The sequence below is a fragment of the Microtus ochrogaster genome, linkage group LG4 (genome assembly GCF_000317375.1).
Source record: "Microtus ochrogaster isolate Prairie Vole_2 linkage group LG4, MicOch1.0, whole genome shotgun sequence".
NCBI classification, from domain to species: domain Eukaryota; kingdom Metazoa; phylum Chordata; class Mammalia; order Rodentia; family Cricetidae; genus Microtus; species Microtus ochrogaster.
The window spans coordinates 41,865,860-41,884,455 of NC_022030.1; the positions used below are offsets into that span (position 1 = coordinate 41,865,860).

At 39.3% G+C, this 18,596-nt stretch overlaps 1 protein-coding gene across 5 annotated transcripts in view; it reads right to left on the minus strand.

Moving 5' to 3' along the window:
- The window catches only part of Unc80 (unc-80 homolog, NALCN channel complex subunit), a 198,698-nt gene that overhangs the window by 92,594 nt on the left and 87,508 nt on the right, over window positions 1-18,596 (minus strand). For 3 of the 5 annotated variants that reach the window (XM_013351641.2, XM_013351640.2, XM_013351639.2), the window contains exons 24-27: window positions 17,462-17,597; window positions 13,581-13,714; window positions 10,061-10,226; window positions 3,166-3,266 (exon numbers count right to left, since the gene is read on the minus strand). In XM_013351641.2, the coding sequence (XP_013207095.1) occupies window positions 3,166-3,266; window positions 10,061-10,226; window positions 13,581-13,714; window positions 17,462-17,597 (537 nt within the window). Of the gene's footprint in view, window positions 1-3,165; window positions 3,267-5,029; window positions 5,234-10,060; window positions 10,227-13,580; window positions 13,715-17,461; window positions 17,598-18,596 lie in introns of all 5 variants that reach the window. The other 2 variants (XM_013351638.2, XM_013351637.2) reach the window with 1 other exon arrangement.

An 18,596-nucleotide genomic window follows, 5' to 3' on the forward strand; every position in this document is an offset into this window, starting at 1 on the left:
CCACAGAGAAACCCTGTCTCGAAAAACCACAAAAAAAAGAATAATAGATATAGAAGAAGTTAAACTCAACAGCACAGAAAATATATTTGACAAAATCATAGAAGAAAACTTTCCCAACCTAAAGAAAGATATGCCTATGAAGATACAAGAAGCTTATAGAACACCAAATAAACTGGATCAAAAAAAAAAGTCCCCACACCACATAATAATCAAAACACATTTTAAACATACAGAATAAAAAAAGACTATTAAGAGCTTCAAAGGAAAAAGGCCAAATAACATATAAAGGCAGACCTATCAGAATTACACCTGATTTCTCATCAGAGACAATGAAAGCCAGAGGTCTTTGTCAAGTGCTATGCAGACATTAAGAGATCACGGATGTCAGCCCAGACTACGACACCCAGCAAAACCTTCAATCACTATAAAAAGACAAAATAAAATATTCCATGACAAAACCAGATTTAACCAATATGTAGTACTAGAAGGAAAACTCCAACCCAAGGAGTTGGCTACATCAACAAAAACACAGACAATTGATCTCATAGCAACAAATTCCAAAGAAGGGGAAAACACAGAAATTAACATTGTCAACAACTGAAACTAAATCAACAAGAGATAACAATCACTGCTCATTAACATCCCTTAATATAAATGGAGTCAACTCACCTACAAAAAGACACTAACAGGTAGGGTTTGTTGTTCCCTGAATGTCTTTATTTTTATTTTTAATAAACTCCTACTCTGCTTTAAAAAAAAAAAAAAAGACACTAACAGATTGGATACAAAACCAGAATCCATTCTTCTGCTACATACAAGAAACACACCTCAACCTCAAAGATAGACATCACCTCAGAGTAAAGGGTTGGGGGAAAATTTTTCCAATCAAATGGACCTAAGAGACAAGCTGGTGTAGCTATCCTACTATCTAACAAAATAGGATTCAAACTACAATCAATCAAAAGAAACAAGGAAGGACATTTCATATCAGTCACAGGAAAAAAATCCATCAAGAGGAAATCTCAACACTGAACATCTATGTCCCAAATACAAGGACAAACTCATATGTAAAAGAAACAGTTCTAAAGCTTAAATAATACATTAAACCCCATACACTAATAGTGGGAGACTTCAACACTCCATTCTCACCACTGGACAGGTCAGTCAGACAAAAAAATTAACACAGAAATGAGGGAACTAACAGATGTTATGACCCAAATGGACTTAACAGACATCTATAGAACATTCCATCCAAACATAAAAGAATATATCTTCTCAGCACCTCATGCAACCTTCTCAAAAATTGACCACATGCTCGGTAAGAAAACAAACCTCAACAGATACAAAAAAAATGGAATAATCCCATGTATCTTATCAGATCATCATGGTTTAAAACTAGAAGTCAACAGCAATACTAATTCCAAAAAGCCCACAAACACATGGAAACTAAACAATGCTCACCTGAATCATCAATGGATCAAGGAAGAAATAAAGAAAAATTAAAGACTTCCTAAAATTCAATGAAAATGACCACAAAACATACCCAAATTTATGGGACAATGAAAGCAGTGTTAAGAGGAAAGTACATAGCATTAAACACCCACATAAAGAAGCTGGAAAACCTTACACTAGTGAATTAACAGAGCATTTGAAAACTTTAGAACAAAAAGGAGCAAATTCACCCGAGAACTAGACAGCAGGAAATAATCAAATTGAGAACTGAAATCAACATAATAGAAAAAAAAACAATACAAAGAATCATTGAGACAAAGAGTTAGTTCTTCGAGAAAATCAACAAAATACACAAAGCTTTATCCAAACTTACCAAAAGGCAGAGAGAGAATATCAAATTAACAAAATCAGAAATGAAAAGGGGGACATAACAGCAGACATGGAGGAAATCCAGAGAATCATCAGATCATATTTTGAAAACGTGTACTCCACAAAAATTGAAAAACTTAAATGAAATGAACAACTTTCTGGATAAATGTCACTTATAAAAATTAAATCAGGATTAGATAAGCAAATTAAGCAGACCTATAACTGTTGAAGAAATAGAAACAGTCATCAAAAGTCTCCCAACCAAAAAACAAAACAAAAAAAACCTAGGACTAGATGGTTTCAGCTCAGAATTTTACAAGATTTTCAAAGAAGAACTAATGCCAATACTCCTCAAATTGTTCCACACGATAGAAACAGAAGGAACATTGCCAAATTCTTTTTATGAAGCTACAAATACTCAAACCACATAAAGACATTGCTAAGAAAGAGAATTACAGACCAATCTCACTCATGAATATTGATGCAAAAACAATAAATAAAATCAGTAAAAAAAAAAAGAGCAGAGAAAAATGTAGAGCTCAGTAAAAATCAATAAAAAAAGAATATGAGGGGCTGGAGAGATGGCTCAGAGGTTAAGAGCATTGCCCGCTCTTCCAAAGGTCCTGAGTTCAATTCCCAGCAACCACATGGTGGCTCACAACCATCTGTAATGGGGTCTGGTGCCCTCTTCTGGCCATCAGGCATACACACAGACAGAATATTGTATACATAATAAATAAATAAATTAAAAAAAAGATTCACAAAAAAAGAATATGAGAGAGCACCTTACTTCTTCATGCCCAGTTCAAATCTTTGCTCCATCTTTGCCCAAAGGTTTTAAAGGAGGCCTTCATGCCTTTGCACCCTGGCTGTCTATCTGAGGCTTGATCTTCTCATCTAGAATTTCCTTGATCCATTTAATGTTTTTAAATTAAATTATTTATATTTTTGACAGTTTTGTAGATGAGTACAACATATTTATACCAACTCGCTATCCCTGCCCATCTCTAAAACAGAATCAAGAATGATACTGACCTTGCTTGTAAGGTTATAGCAATATGTTTAAAATTGACCACGACGCCTGACCTGTGTCATTCAGGACATTTTGAGCATTGACGTAGCTCAGCCCCTCAGAGTTTTTCCTGAGGTCTGGTGACCTAGAAGCTAGCCATATAACAAAAGACCTCACTTAGTTAGTCCTTGACACAATCCAGCGGCATAATATTCCCACTTTGAATTGAGAGCTTCAACTAAAATACGAGGCTACACTTTCTGTTGGGAGCACACTTATATTGACAGTCTAGGAAGGTTTTGTTCTAGAGATCTCCCAAGATGGATACTTACATGAAGCCATGACATGTTTCTGTGGTAATTCTCCTCTGTGCCGGCAGTGTTCATTCCCTCAGGCTCAATGCTGGGTTCACTTGCACTCCAAGGGCTCCCTTCTTCAAAAAAGAACACCAAGAAAGAGTTCAATGTTCAGTCTCCCTGGAGAACACGCTGGTATGGTGTCATTGTCCATGCTTTTGAACCAAGGGCAGACTCTACCATGGCCCAACAGGTTACAGGGCATAGGACTTTGATAGAAGATTATTAAAAAGAGCTGTTCCCTAACCACAAACTGGACTGGCAAGTACAAAGACATTGATGATCTCTGCTATTGTGGCTTCCAATGTTAAGACATGAGAGCAGAGAAAAAAAAAAGAGTCAAGTCCTTGAGATGAGGCAGTTACATATTGAGTGTGCCCAAATCCATTCCAGGCTGCTCAGACTTCACAGTTGTAGCTAACCAGGGACACAAGCTAACCTGCACTTACATCATAGGGCCATGATGCCTCCCTGGGCTTGTGGTTGCATCTGCACTACTATTATAGACATTTGGCTTCACTATGGGAGCTATCCAGTGCTGCGAGGGGGCCTTGGAAGGATTACAGTGATTTGACAGCAATGACAGCCAATTGCAAGGAAGCCTTGTGTCTTGTCTATGGGAAATATAAAGGAGATCTCACCATCTCATTTACTACCCACAAAGCCTTGCCCTCAAATCCAAAAGCTTCACAGATCCTCTTTGACAACAAAGCTGCATCTCTAGTCTGGTTACTTTGATGTGACTGGTGAGGATGGGTTGATCAGTTCATATAATTCTAAACACTAACTGATGATAAAGTTTTATTCACCCTGCAACAACAAAAATCACTCTGCCCTATTATCTCCTTGAGAAAAAAATAAGTTGAATCTTAACTAATGCATAAATTAGCTATTTTTAAAGGCGAGGGTGGGTGGATGTAAAAGCATTTTCTATTTTAAACTTCCTTTGATTAGACACTCTGCTTCTGTCTGACAGACTTTATCGATCATTTATCCACACTTACTGCTGCCTTAGAAGTGGAGACTGACTGGTAGGGAGAATGTTCTTGAACATGCACCAAAGATTTAATTCTAGGCAGCTGCTGAGCTCGACACTTACCCTTCCTAGTCTTTTCTTGTCTGTCAGGATGCCCAAATACTGGACAACCACATCAGGAGATCTGGAGACTCTTCATGTCCTACAGAGGTAATCTATGACTTTGACTGAATGTATAGCTCATCCTGTACACTTGACACATTTTACAAAAGCATCCTTAAAGACAGACTCTGAAGATCATGAATAAACAACTATTCCCACCAGATGGTTGGTGAAAACACACCCTTGAGAAAGCAGGTGACCCACTGAGGATTCCCTAGGTTTCAGGTCCAAACAACCATCCCTTCTTAGTGATTTTTGTTTATGTGTATTTTACTGTCAAGTGAAGGCTACAATAACAAAGTTCAAACATTTGACTTTCAAAGTCCTATTGAGTAATATGGATACCTGGGATTCTAAAATTGTCCTTGTTGCCAAAGCAGTTTCTGTTCTCTAGTGAACACTTTCTATGCTCAAAGTTCAAAGTGTGGTCTTTGAGTCAGCAGCATCGGCATCACAAGGAAGCTTATTTCAAATGTAGAATCTCAGATCCCCACATCAGCTGCTGACTCGGAGTTTGCACTTGGACCGACTTACACATGCCACACGCACCTGCTCAAAAGTCAGTGTGCTTCTCTACAGAAGGAGTTGTCTAACTCTGGTCTTGCTCTGTGTACATGGGATGAAATGGACTTGGCTGTTCCAGGACTTGAGTCCTGCCTTCTTACCCCCCACGTCCCTGCACACCCCACTCTTCTATGTTACCTAGGTCAGTGACAGTGTCCCTGCTCTGGGACAGCTGCAGCTCCTCAGCCTCAGACTCTGAGTCCTGCCGTGATAACTTGCTGCTCTTTAAGCTGCCGACTCGGCGGATGCTGGACAAGGAACCCCCCTTCTTCACCTGGAAACTGCGGGTTCCTTTAATCTGGAGCAGGCGAGAACCTCCTATCCTGATCTTCCTGCTGGGAACTGTATTGAAAGAATAAAATAGGGCTTTCCCCGCTTAGTTTTCCCCAGCCAGTTTATATCCACATTCTTCCCAATTTGTCCCTGACCAGCCAACTCTTCGCTGTCTTGATTGAGCAGCATTTCTGGCCTTGCTGCCAGCCCCCAGTCACCACGTCTGGCCAGGCAGGAGACCAGGATGACCAGGAAGGGCTGGTGCAGTATCTTTCTTGGGCAAAATGCACATTGTGGCTGGGAACAATCTGCTCTCCCTCTGGCCCAAGGTTCATAAGCATGAGTGTGTTCACACCGCACCATCACCATCAAGAGCTACCACATTTTAATCACATTCCTATTTGGTTCAATAGAATCAGACTCTACTGATTTTGTTTCACTTACAGAAATCTGAGAACTGTCATAGGAACCCTTGTCTGTAATCTATTAAAAATAAGCACAAGAAGTGGCCTCTCTCTGACTGTCAGAGCTGTGTAACTGTTCCTTAGCAAAGACTGTGAGGGATTGCTTCTCAGGAGAATGTTGTGTGTGCATGTACATTTGTGTGTTTGAGGTAGCTCTGTTTCCAATCATTTAGGGATTTCATATCTTCCTCCTTTTAATCAAATATTTAATGAGATGTGAGTATAAGTGTTGCATGCCCTGAGATATCTTACAGTTTACATGTAACAAGAATGGGATGCATTATTCGTGCTTAGTATTCTGGAAGAAACAGTCACCAGGGTGGAAATAAAATGGTAAAAGAAACACGTTGAAGCTTCAACTCACTTTATAAAAATCAAAAGCACAATTATTTTTGAGGCAATGTGTATGTTTTTCTTTTCTTTTTAATTTTTCATATTATCAATATCATTTTTATAATTGTAGGATAAAGCAAAAAATTCAAGGTTCAAAACCATTAGAAGAAAGGGGCTAGCCTTACACACTTGTATTAAAGATACAAGATTTCCTATTCAATATTTAAATCAAGCTTGTAAATGTATTTTGAAATCAGGAAGTTCAAATTGTAGTTTCAGGTTTCTCCCTTTAACAAAATGCTTACATAAGCCAATAATAAAACTCGTATCCTTTAAAATGTTAGTTGAATGTAACTTTTGACGCCATGTAAGGAGGTCTGAATAATTCATAGAGAAGTGAATGTTTAGTCTCTGGATTACTCTTGTGACTGAAAGAGTCTAGAATTACCACTGCTCTGCTTATACCAGCTTCTTGGGGCTTCCTGCATACACCTGAATAGAACCGCACATCTGGAAGAATTTCTGGCAGCATAGCTGGATAAATGCCACAAAAGCTGTAGTGTACAATGCTGTATTTTGATTAACACACAAGATTCACCCAACTGTATTTTTCAATATTGTTTCTAGGTTTAATTTGGACTTCATAGCTAATTATTTTTAATGACCATTGCTGCAATTTCATGAGTAAGTAGATTGAGAAATAAGGAGTAGATTACAGTGATAATTCATAGATTTTATTTTTGTAGAGGTGCACACTAATGCCTTTTGCCTGAGTTTATGATACTTTTTAGGCTACAAATGAAACTAAATAACCTCACATTACTGGGATCTGAAAAAGACTTAACTTTGAGAAATTGTTCTAACATAAAAGATAATTGGAGACCTCCTGCAGCCTGAAAAATTAGGGTTCAGAATTACAACATTGATTACTTACAAGGGACACAGTGAGAATTCAGGCTTAATGTCGTTCATGAAATATGCCATCTGAGACTATATGCTACTGAAACATAGAGACCATATGCTATATGTCTTCTAACAATAAGAACTAAAATCAAAATGAAACAGATTCATCTGATGTAAATAACACATCTCCCTTTCCATACGGTAGCATTAGCAAGGCCTGCTAATATCACAAGCATTCAAAGTCCTACTACCTTTTCTCTGGTCCAGTGCAGCTACCTTTAACTGTTCCTTCCTCCCTAGCTTCTACACATTTAGTCACATACACTGACCCACAACCTCCAACATATTTAAAATATAATTACAATTTTAAGCATATCTACCAGACTCTGCCTGCCTCTTACCTTTCTGACCTATCTCCTGGCACTGCTCCCCAGTTCATTCTGAAATAAGTTTGTTGATCTTTTTGCCCTCCTCCAAATGCTCTAAGTTCACTCTTCATAACATCCTTGGCTTCATAGTTGCCTCTGTTGGGAACACTCAGTCTTCAGATCCCTCCATTACTGAAATATCTCATGAAAGTCTCTCAGTTTAATGTTCATTATTAGGACCTTCTCCAACCATAGCTCTTCCTATATTCTAATTTGTTTTACTTTCCATTATATCTTTAGAAAGTCTAGCACTTAGTGTTACTAATTGCTATGCTAATAGTGATATGCTTTTAGCTATGGATTAGTATGAATGGAAACAGATGCAGGTACACGCTCTTGTTGGTGGCTGCCTTCTGGGAACTTGTAATAACTACTGGTATAGAGCAGGTGCGCAGGAGCTGCATGCAAAATGAGGAGATGCTTCTGTATTTTGAAATACTGGTTTTAGTTTGTCTTTGGGGCAGGAATAAAAGTATTTTGTAGATTCTGCCTAGTGTTCTTGGGCAGATATTCTCAGTTTTTAAGAATAAGTTCACGATCATTTTCTTTGGTAGAATCTACTTGTTCTCAAGTTACTAATTTCAGGAGCTGATTTTTTTTGCTTTTATAAAAACAGGTGGTATAACTTTTAGAAAAAAATAGTAATTACACTTATCAGTGTCCCATTGTCACAATTTTGTATTGGCTGTAGGAGCTCATGTGTTTGTCAAATGGCTTATGGAATATTTACAAATATTTAGAGAGACTTTTGCCAACTAACTTAGAACATTTTAGGGTTATATTGTCATTTTATTCATAGTTTTAGGTTTCTGTTATCTATTTATAAGACAACATTTATGTATTAACATAGGCATATTGTATAACAAAAATCACTAACCATGTGAGAGTTTTAGCAGTAAAGACAGCTATATAAATAATAATGAAGTTGACATGGCTTTATAATTAAGCCAATCTTTTGCTTTATAAGATGATGTAGAATTTTGTTGAAGCTTAACTGGATATTTGGAATTTTTATTTAATTTAGATAATAATTGTAATAATAACTTCAAATGGTTAAAGACTAGTTTCCAAATTAAAGTATTGTTGGTATATGTTTAAAAATGGAAGTTACCTTCATTGGATACATATACAGTAAATATTTTAAATCACATCGGCTTAATACTTCATGTCTATAAATTCCATGAGACTATTTATTTTTCTTAGAACACAACCTCTGTCATCAAAATTCAATAGGATATCATATAATGATATTTATATGTTAAATGTGGTAACATTCTGCTGTTGAAATATTCAAAGTTTCCCCATTGCACCCCCATTTCTTATAAGACAAAATATTTTGTGTTTTGTCTATATAGAACCATGCCACCCACTGATTAAAGTAATCAAATATGCACTCATTCATTGTCTACAGGACACTAGAAATTATTTCAATGTACACAATCAACTTTTTACCAAGATATACAGATTTTTTTAAGATACAAACTTTTTACAGAAAGCATTGAAGGGCAATGAAATTTTAAAACTAAAAACTTTGGATAGTGAAGGTCACATTTTAGGGAGCCTTACTTAAAACCGACCCTGTTCAGGCCCAGCTGGAGTTTTCCATGTTGAGATCTGACTTAGCTGCTCACAGTGTAGGACGATAAGGACGGCAATGGTAACTTACCATGCTCTTCCATTTGCTCTATGTGTTCATCCTCTGTTTTACCTGCACTGCCTTAGTTAAAGCTCTAAGGATATAGCACAGAGGCTGTTCATCTGACTGACTAGAAGAGAGAACTGTGGATTTACAGGCAAGTCATGTATACATGGCTATACAGAGAAGAGCCACATATTACCCATTTTTACTAGGGTCAGCTTCACATTTTGACGTATGTTCATCACACCAAGTGACAGCTGAAATATAATGGCTCTTGCTTTTGTCTGTGACTATGTAAGCATCGGCAGCAAAACATGCAGACTATGTGCTATTACCTAGTCAGGCTGTAAAGAGGGATGAGGAAGTAGGTCAGGGTATAAGCCGGACAGTCCTGAAGAGGAACTCAAGACAGGCCAGCTTCCTACTGTTCTAGCTGGTTTCCAAAACTAAGGTAGGCATTTCTGCTTTGCAGTTGTTGAGCTTGTGGCTTTTTTATTTATTATCTCTTACTCTACACATTATATATACATGAGCCTTTGATCCACTTCTGAACTGGTGTGTCATTAACAGTCTGATGCTACAGAAGACAGCATCCTGTAGAAAAACAAGGACGCTGACAAATTTGAACTGAAAAGTAATTAAGAAATTTGGACTGTATATTTAAGTTTAACCAGCATATTTTAGCTATATTCTTTTTCACTACCAAAGATTATATGTAGTAATCACAGTGACTATATACATATATTTTATTGTCTGAAAGTTCTCTGTCAAGAAAAAGTAAAGTATAAGGGATTACTGCAAAATAGTTGAATTTGGATGTTTTCCCATTTGTATTGGTTAATAAAATAACAGGTCATCTTAAGGCTGATGGCATCACATTCATTGTGGTCAAGAAGCATCACATTCATTGTGCTCAAGAATTGCTGAACCAGGCATTGAGGCCAAGGCAGTCTAGATGCCAAGTTTAACCTCTAACTAATGGTCTTTCCTACCTCACCAGCTGTGAAGAGTCTCTGGGATCACATTGTGTGGAGCCAAGAATTTGGGCACAGTTTTGTACTTTGGACCCCAGGCCAAACACTTCCTGTGAGAAAGGCAGAAACATGAAGCAACCCTTGCGCTTCCCTACCTTTCTTCTCCTCAGCACCTGCATCCGACTTGAGGGTGTGGCTGCTGCTGTGGAGAGAATCTTTGGAGTCTTCGTTTTCATCCAGAACTCCCGCGAAGCTGATCTTCCTCTCATATCTGTGCCGGTCCAACTCGGGATCCAGACGGAGCCTGCAGCTCTCCAAGTCCTGAAAAGGCATAGAAGAGCACGTCCGTGCTGGGCTGTCCTGAGACAAAAGCCAGAAAACTGGTCTCAAGGCCCTGTCTCTGCCTCAGCTTCCCAAGTGCTGCAGTGATAGGCAGGGGCTTCACTGCTCCTCCGACTGCGCTGATATTGCGGCAAACCTCGATTCATTCTGAATCGCATTTGATTATACTTAAAATTTCCTTACTGCTCATTTTAAATTGTGGTCTTGAAAAAATATTCTTGATTTGTAAAACAAGTGTTCCCTAACTGGTAACTTCTTATGTGTTTTATCTTCCACAAAACAGGACTTCGAGCTAGCTCCTTTACCTTCTAACTCTTTGTCCAATGTCTTAGGGATGTCATTGGCACTTATATGTTAATTGTATGTCACACTTTCAATTTGAATATGATAGGTATAATGGCATAGGTAAGAAATGATCCCTTCTCTGAGAAACTCAGAATTCTCAGATGGAAGATGGGAAATCATACATAATAAACCCCAAGTGTAGGAGTTAGATATCAGACTTGGAGACCACAGTAATAGAGCAGTCCCTAAGATATCTAAACCTTACATCTTTAGGGCCTGAGAATATGTTGTTTTACACTGCAACATGAACCTTGGGGATACAGTTAAAGCTAATGACTTTATGATGGAGAGATTATACCGTGTTAGCTAAGTGGACCAAATTTAATTAATTACATGCATTCTCAGAAATGGAGGATCTTAACCCATTGCCATTGTTCTTGAGTTCTCAGTAGTCCTCATTGTCCACTATGTTCAGCAAGTCCGGTTTTATCCCATGCTTTTTTCAGACCCAGGCCAGCTGGCCTTGGTGAATTCTGGATAGAACATCCTCATTATCTCAGTGTGTGGGTGTACCCCTCGCGGTCCTGAGTTCCTTGCTCGTGCTCCCTCTCCTTCTGCTCTTTGGGGGAGCCTAGGCAGTTTGGATGTTCACCTTACTAGACCTGAATGGAGGTGGGCGGTCCTTGGACGTCCCACAGGTCAGGGAACCCTGATTGCTCTTCAAGCTGATGAGGGAGAGACTTGATCGGGGGAGGGGGAGGGAAATGGGAGGCGGTGGTGGGGAGGAGGCAGAAATCCTTAATAAATTTAAAAAAAAAATTAAAAAAAAAAAGAAATGGAGGATCTTTCCCTGGCTATGAACAGAGGGAGCTTCAGTATGCTTCTGAAGTTGGAAGAAGGAGAGTGAGATGGGTGCAGTAGTTTCTAGAAGGTAGAAAAGAGCAAGGAGGCAGGCAGATTCTTCCACTCTCACAGAAAGTCAACCACACCACTACCTTGATCTTCGCTTAGGAAGGCCTGTCTTGGACTTTGGAACTGAAGAAATAGAAGATAATATTTGGAGTAGCGGGAGGGGCTGCCTTTCAAGGTAAACCTTAATTGAAGTTTCTTAGTACATAAGTGTGGAAAGTCAGTTCAGGTTTAGGAAAATGCTTGTATGGGGCCAGAGCCTCTATGGGGGATTTTGTACTGAGGGTTTATGGGAAAAATTAGAGGGAGGAAAAGGAAGGGAGTAATGGTGTAAATATTTTATCATCTCATAAAGGAAAGAATAAAAGATATGTAAGCCTACATTTAGCAGTGACAATGCTGGTGTAGTGAACAGAAGTTCTCAGAAACCTAGTTTAGGGTGAAGAGGACACACTGTCACCTGACAGTATATGTCTGGCTGCTGCGATTCTTGTCTTAGGCTTTTTAGGTTCCCTTCTTTGCACTCCCTGTAATTCTTCTAGTTGGTTGTACAGTCTCTGCTTGTCACAGGGCCATGCCATGTAGCCTGGCTTGCGATCCTTTGAGTGCTGACCTTCCTGCCGTCTGTTGTCCTGACAGTGCCATTTTCTCAGGCTAAAAAGACCTGATTGATTTAGAAAACATAAAAAGTCTCACTTTTCACTGACAGGTCTCAGTCCAGCGCTGATCTTCAAGGGGACATGATTATTAAATTTTCATCAACATATATGATAGACTCATGAAACAGAATTTTCTGACTAACAAGAGTCACTGTGGTAGAACTTTAAGAGTTAAAAGGTAGAACAAACGACTGAATGAAACAGATCCTTGCTTATTTCTACCAGAATTGCGGCTGATCTGAAAACGTGGAATCAGATGTATGCAATGCTTTTCTGAAGATTGCATTAATAAGGAGGCTGAAAGGATTGGTCCTGGCGAGTGGTGACAGGTCTGATGCATACATCATGGTGCCCTGATTTGACTCTATAGAGAGAATTCTCAAGAGCACGATGAAAACAACAATTCAGAAAAGTAAAGGCCAAGTCAACATGATGTCACAGAGGGCAGTAGCTGGAATTTCCTCTTCCAGTAGTCAAATGGTCCAGTTTCACAGTTCAGGAGAGGGTAGTTTTCTCTTAAAAACAAGCATTTCATTCATAAATGTTTCTAATTTGAAAATATCCATTCTTTTAGGATGTAAGGAAATGAGTTTTCTACAACATTGGAAAACTAAAACTAGAGACTGTGCTCCATGGTAGGGGAACACTGACTCTTTAATCCAACCTCTGGCCCCACCCTAGGATTGGGGTACTGACTTATTCATGCTGTTTGGCTTTAAAACAGGAGAATAGGGTCTAAAAAAATGGAAGTTGGTGTGACAGTTTGTGACAAGCCTTGTATAAAAGAGAAAGTTTTGTCTGGCTCTTCAGTAAAGCTGCAGGCTGAATGATGAAAGCACCATTGGTTTCCATCAGGGACTCAGAAGCCCAAGGTGTTCACTGTTACCACACACCCTGAAGATGTATGGCCCTGCATAGTATTTCTGTCTACAGTGAAATAAGTAATTCCTGGCACATGACTGTACTTTATGTGCCTATATGTTTATTGTGTGTGTGTGTTTGTGTGTGTGTGTGTATGTATGCAGTGTCACACTCTCTGTCTATTCGTAATCCATAAGAAATGCTATGAAATTAAGTACAAGATTGGAAATGCTGAAAATCTAAACACCAAGGTCATTTATATCATACTATTAGTCAGAAAACTCTGGAAGCAAGCACATTTATATGAACCTAGAAGCTATTCATACAAAAAAATCAGCTAATGATTCCTGAATAATGTTGACCATAAAGTTCCTCATTTTTTGTAAGCTAAAGGGATATAGGCTCCTAGATATTTCCATCAAAATTAGTGGTGATCATTGGGCATATGCTGTTCCTGAAAGTGCTGTCTCTAGTGATTTCTGAAAGCCCTTGATTAAAATGTTAAATCACAGAACGCACTTGACCTCCAAGCATTTAAAGACTTTGGGAGTACTGAAACCCAGCTGTATTTCATTTTCTCCAAGTAGCCTGGCTATTGCCACATGTTTCTTTAACATACCGCTAGAGGTTCAGTGCGAGGTCTAGGCAGGCAAGAAAAGGTCTCCCTCAGGAAGGTGGTTATCTCCAGGAGAAGCTGGCAAGCTGCCATCTTCAAGGCAAAGGGACAGCCACATTTAGAGGGGTTCACAGTACCTAAGAAAAGAAAGAATTCTTCATGAGAAGACAAACCAATAACAATTAGAGGGTCATGGTGTGATGGACCTACATGACATCATGTAATATTAATCTACTCATGAGAATACTTCCTTCCTACACAACCTCAATTTACCTACTCCTGTTAGCATGACCTGGGCATGCTCACCCACCTCTCTTCTTCCACTCGGCAGTTGTATTAACAGGTGCTTCGCTATTAAAGTGTCAGACAAGCGAAAGTCAATGTTTCTGTTTAGAGTACATACGGCAATACAATACAGCTCAAACATCACAAGAAGACTGCTTGTGAAAACAGAATTAAAAGTCACCCTGTGGTTAGTCATGTCTTAACTGTTTCTGTGGCAACCCACGATTCCTGGAGACCTAAAGTCCTTCTTGCTCATTTCAGGAAGGGGCATTTGTTTTGGGGATGTTTGTCTTCTGAGAGCTATGAAGCTCTTTCAGCTCTAGTTCAATTAGTGTGTGTGCAACATAGATATGAGAAAATATGTCACCTATACTACACTTTTGTGTGTGTGTGTGTGTGTGTTACCTTTTCTCTACATAGCTCTGACTGTTTTAGAACTCACTATGTACACCAGGCTGTCCTCAGATTCACAGAGATCCTCCTGCTTCTGCCTCCCAAGTGCTGGGATTAAAGGCATGTGCCACCATGCCCAATTTATAGCACACATTTTAATAAAGCTGTACTGTCACAGTTAATACACAGCTGATGTGGGATTCCTTTCTGTATGCTGTGAATACTATTGTTTAATAAAGAAACTGTCTTGGACCTGCACAGAGAATAGAGCTAGGTGGGGAAAACTATACTGAATGCTGGGAGAAAGAAGGAGGAGAAAGAGGGAGAAGCCATGTAGCCCCACTGGAGACAGATGCCAGAACTTTAGCTGGTAAGCCACGGCCTCATGGTGATACACAGATTACTAGAAATGGGTTAAATTAAGATATAGAAGTTAGCCAATAAGAAGCTAGAGCTAATGGGCCAAGCGGTGATTTAAGTAATACAGTTTCTGTGTGATTATTTTGGTTCTGGGCAGCCGGGATGAACAAGCAGACTTATTACAATATACAACCGTGCCAGAAGTGACTGATAGTCTCTTTTACTGTGAAGAATATTGGCCTTTTACTCTGTGAAATAACTGATGGATTTGGTCAGAAGACAGATAATGGCCAAGGGAAGAACAGGACATGAAAACTGTCAGGATCAGTTGTGAGACTTGTATTACCATAAACCATGAAGAAACATCCTGACTAACTTCAGCTTCAGCAAAGAACAAGGCCATGTACTATTCTGCCTCTTACAAAAGAAAGAAAGAGGTATAATGAGATTTCTTAACTGATTAGTATACATGACTTTTTGACACAGAATGTAGAAGTTGGTCTTCTGAGGATATAAAGTCTATTTTTCCCTCTGCTTTTTTTTTTTTAAGAGTTAAAACATGGATGGAAAATCTGCCCCTCATTAAGAATGGAAGAGACAAATTCACTTTTGTGGAATTTCCAAAAAGGCAGGTGCTTATATTATATTTAGCTTTGGAGTGCAAGATTAGCTAAATCACTCATAACAACCTCGTAATCTCTGGAAAATCACACATATTAGTCTTATACTCCATGGAGGATACAGGACTTTAAAAGTTACTTAGATATACATAAAAAACAAGTTTATAGAGAGCATGGTAGTAGAGGCCCGAGTTATCAGCTACTCAGCTGTTTGAGGCAGGAGGATCCCAAGATCAAGACCACCCTGTGCTACATTGGAAGATTATGTCTGGAAAAGACATAATAAAATAAGTGGAATAATTGTATAATTATAATAATTTACAACATTATATTAAATAGTATTAATATTTATAATTAAAAATAATAATTATAATAAAAATAATTGAAGAGTGGATACTCTGAAAACTTCTGGGTTTGTCTTTCCACTCATGAGACTGTCATTCAGACACTTCTTAAACATTCTGCAGGCAGTGAACTTGGCTAGTTCTCTCTCCTGATTATTATCTGAAATACTCTGTCACCATGGGAAAAGATGGAGCTCTACACACCCAAACCAAATACTGCTGCACCAGACATCACATAGGAACTAATGGAGCTTTCGCGGTTTGGTGCAGATGGCACGTTGCCACCTAGGGGGGGGTGTGCTCATTTATTGTTCAGCTCCCTCCACTCAGCAGGACCTCTGAGTGGCTTCTCAGTGCACAGTGTCTGTCTGTCTGGCATTCATGGCAACTTCACTAAATTTTGTTTAACCTAGGAGTGAAATTAAATACACAGAATTATTCAAAAATAGGCTAGATTATCTTCAGAGTTAACTTTTATCATTGGGTGGACACACCCATGTGGAAATTCAGAATTTTATCAATAGAGACGTCAAAATTTTCTTTGACTTCGTAAGGTATGAAAAGGGAGTTAAATAATGGAAAAAGCACAAAATTCTTGGTGCAAATAGGGAGAAAAATACAAAAAGAGTTTTCTTTGCTTAATATTTAATATTTTCCACCATTATCATTTAGCCATTACTTTATATGCCATGACACAAGGAAGTTGCAGATTTGGTACGAATTAAACAAGAATGACTCTTAAAATATACCCAAAGAACTTGAACTGCAGATGAAGAAGAAAGGTTAATGGAAGACACTTCTACTCCCATTGTGGGAAGATACTGATTCCACAGGTCAAACTCGAATTCACACCCAGAAAATGCCTCTCACTGTACCCTCACTTAGGCTTGTGTGGTACAGAGCATACATATGTACAAAATGATGCTGTAGCAGGATGTAGCAGAAATGTTCTCGCCTCTATTCCTATGGCAACTCTCATAGCTGCATCATGGAACAATCACAGCTTAACAAACTTTAAATTACTTATTAATCCAGCAACATGCTCTGATTAAACAGGTCAATGTTTTAGTTCTTTGGAACGCATTTTGTGTGTGTGTGGTGTGGTCTACATACTTGCTAGGATAGGTTTGTGCACATGTGTATGTCGATACAAACATATGTGCATGGATGTGGAGGCCCGGGATTGATGTCAAGTGTCTTTCTCTAAAAGCTTTCCACAAAATTTTGTTCTAGGATCGGTTCTTTCAGCGATTCAGCCCATCCATTTGGCTAGCCTGACTGACCACACTGGCTATGAGTTCTGTGGACATTCCTATCTCTGTCTCCCAGTGCTCCCTCAACTGTGTCTAGTTTTTTAATGGGGCCTTTGAAGACCTAAATTCAAGTTCTCACGCTTGTGCAGCAAGCTATTTACCTCTGGAACGACCTCCCCAGCCGCTGGAAAGCATTTCTTGTTCAATTCTATTGTACAATGATGTTTTTCTTTCCCAATGTTGTAACAACATAACCTCCTCCCCCCACAAAATTAAAGAAATGAAAACCTTTTTGGGAAAGCAATTTTTTCACAACATTTTCTTACTCAGAAGTTTAGTTTGAATCCCTGGGTAACAGCAAGAAGCAGAGGCTAAAAGATAATATCTCTTCCACATGCCTGCCATGCTCTGCCCATCTACCTTCTCCCCTGACTTTGGCGCATTCTCTCTTTTTCTCTCCCTCCCCCACCTCTGGCTTTATGCATATGCGTTCATGTCCACATGCAGAGACGGATGGTCTGTGGAGATGTAGGGAGGTGGAGGGAGTATGAGACAGGAACGAGGTATTCAGTGCTCCTAAAGCAGTTTCTTACAAGCAGGGGCTCTCGTAGTAAAGGGGGTCTCCTTACTGTCATCTAAAAAGTCTTCCTCCTCATCCTCCTTTCGCAGCCTTCTCTTGGTCTCCTCGTCATAGATCAGGCCAAGCAGGTTAGCAGGGCTCTCACTCTCTCCATGGCAAAGCTCATTCAACCGGATGCCAATTGCCTGCAGTGGAAAAGGAACAAGTGAACCCCGGAGGATGACAGAGACTAAAACATCACATGCCCAAAGATGGGCATGAACTCCCACAACCCTCGTCAATACTCTGTGTGCTGCCACCACAATCTTTGTCAACAGGAATCTAAAGGAGGAACAGTGCCATCTCCTGAGTCACTAGTTGTAAAGATTTGGAAAAATGGAATGACACTTTTGTATGCATGTGAAAACATCTTTATGAATCAAATGTCCACCTTTATTCAAGGTTCATCCATTTTGTAGGTCTAATGTAAAGAAGCATGTTGTCGAATATTATTTTAAGGTGTGTTGCTTTTGTTTATGGTGCACTTATTTAACTCTGTAAGGCTGTGATTCTTTGCCTGTCTAAAACACCTGATGGTCTACTAAAGAGCTGAATGGCCAATAGTAAGGCAGGAGAAAGGAAGGCGGAGCTTGTAGGCAGAAAGAATAAGTAGAAAGAGAAATCAGGGAGGAGAGAAGAAGAGCAAGAGAACAAGGAGAGGAGGACACTGGGGGCTGGCCACTCAGTCACCCAGTCACACAGGAGTAAGAGTGAAAGTCAGATTTACTGAAGAGAAGGTAAAAGCCCAGAGGCAAAAAGTAGATGGGTTAAAATTAGGGAAAGCTGGCTGGAAACAAGTCAACCTAAGGCCAGGAATTTATAAGAAATAATAAGCCTCTGTGTATTTACTTGGGAGTTGTTTGGTAGGACCCTCAAAAGAGTAGAAAAACAAAATAGTCAAAGAAGAAAGACTAAAAAACAGTCAACTACAGAAACTCTCTTCCTCTTTCTATCTCTCTCTCTCTCTCTCTCTCTCTCCCTCCCTCTCTCTCCCTCCTTCTCTCTGTCTCTCTCTCTCTTTCTCTCTCTCTCCCTCCCTCCCTTTCTCCCTCCCTCTCTCTCTCCCTCTCTCTCATATGAATGCACAACAAGTGTGCAGGTATGTGCATTTGTGCAATGTGAAGTCCAGAGGAAGATACTGGGTG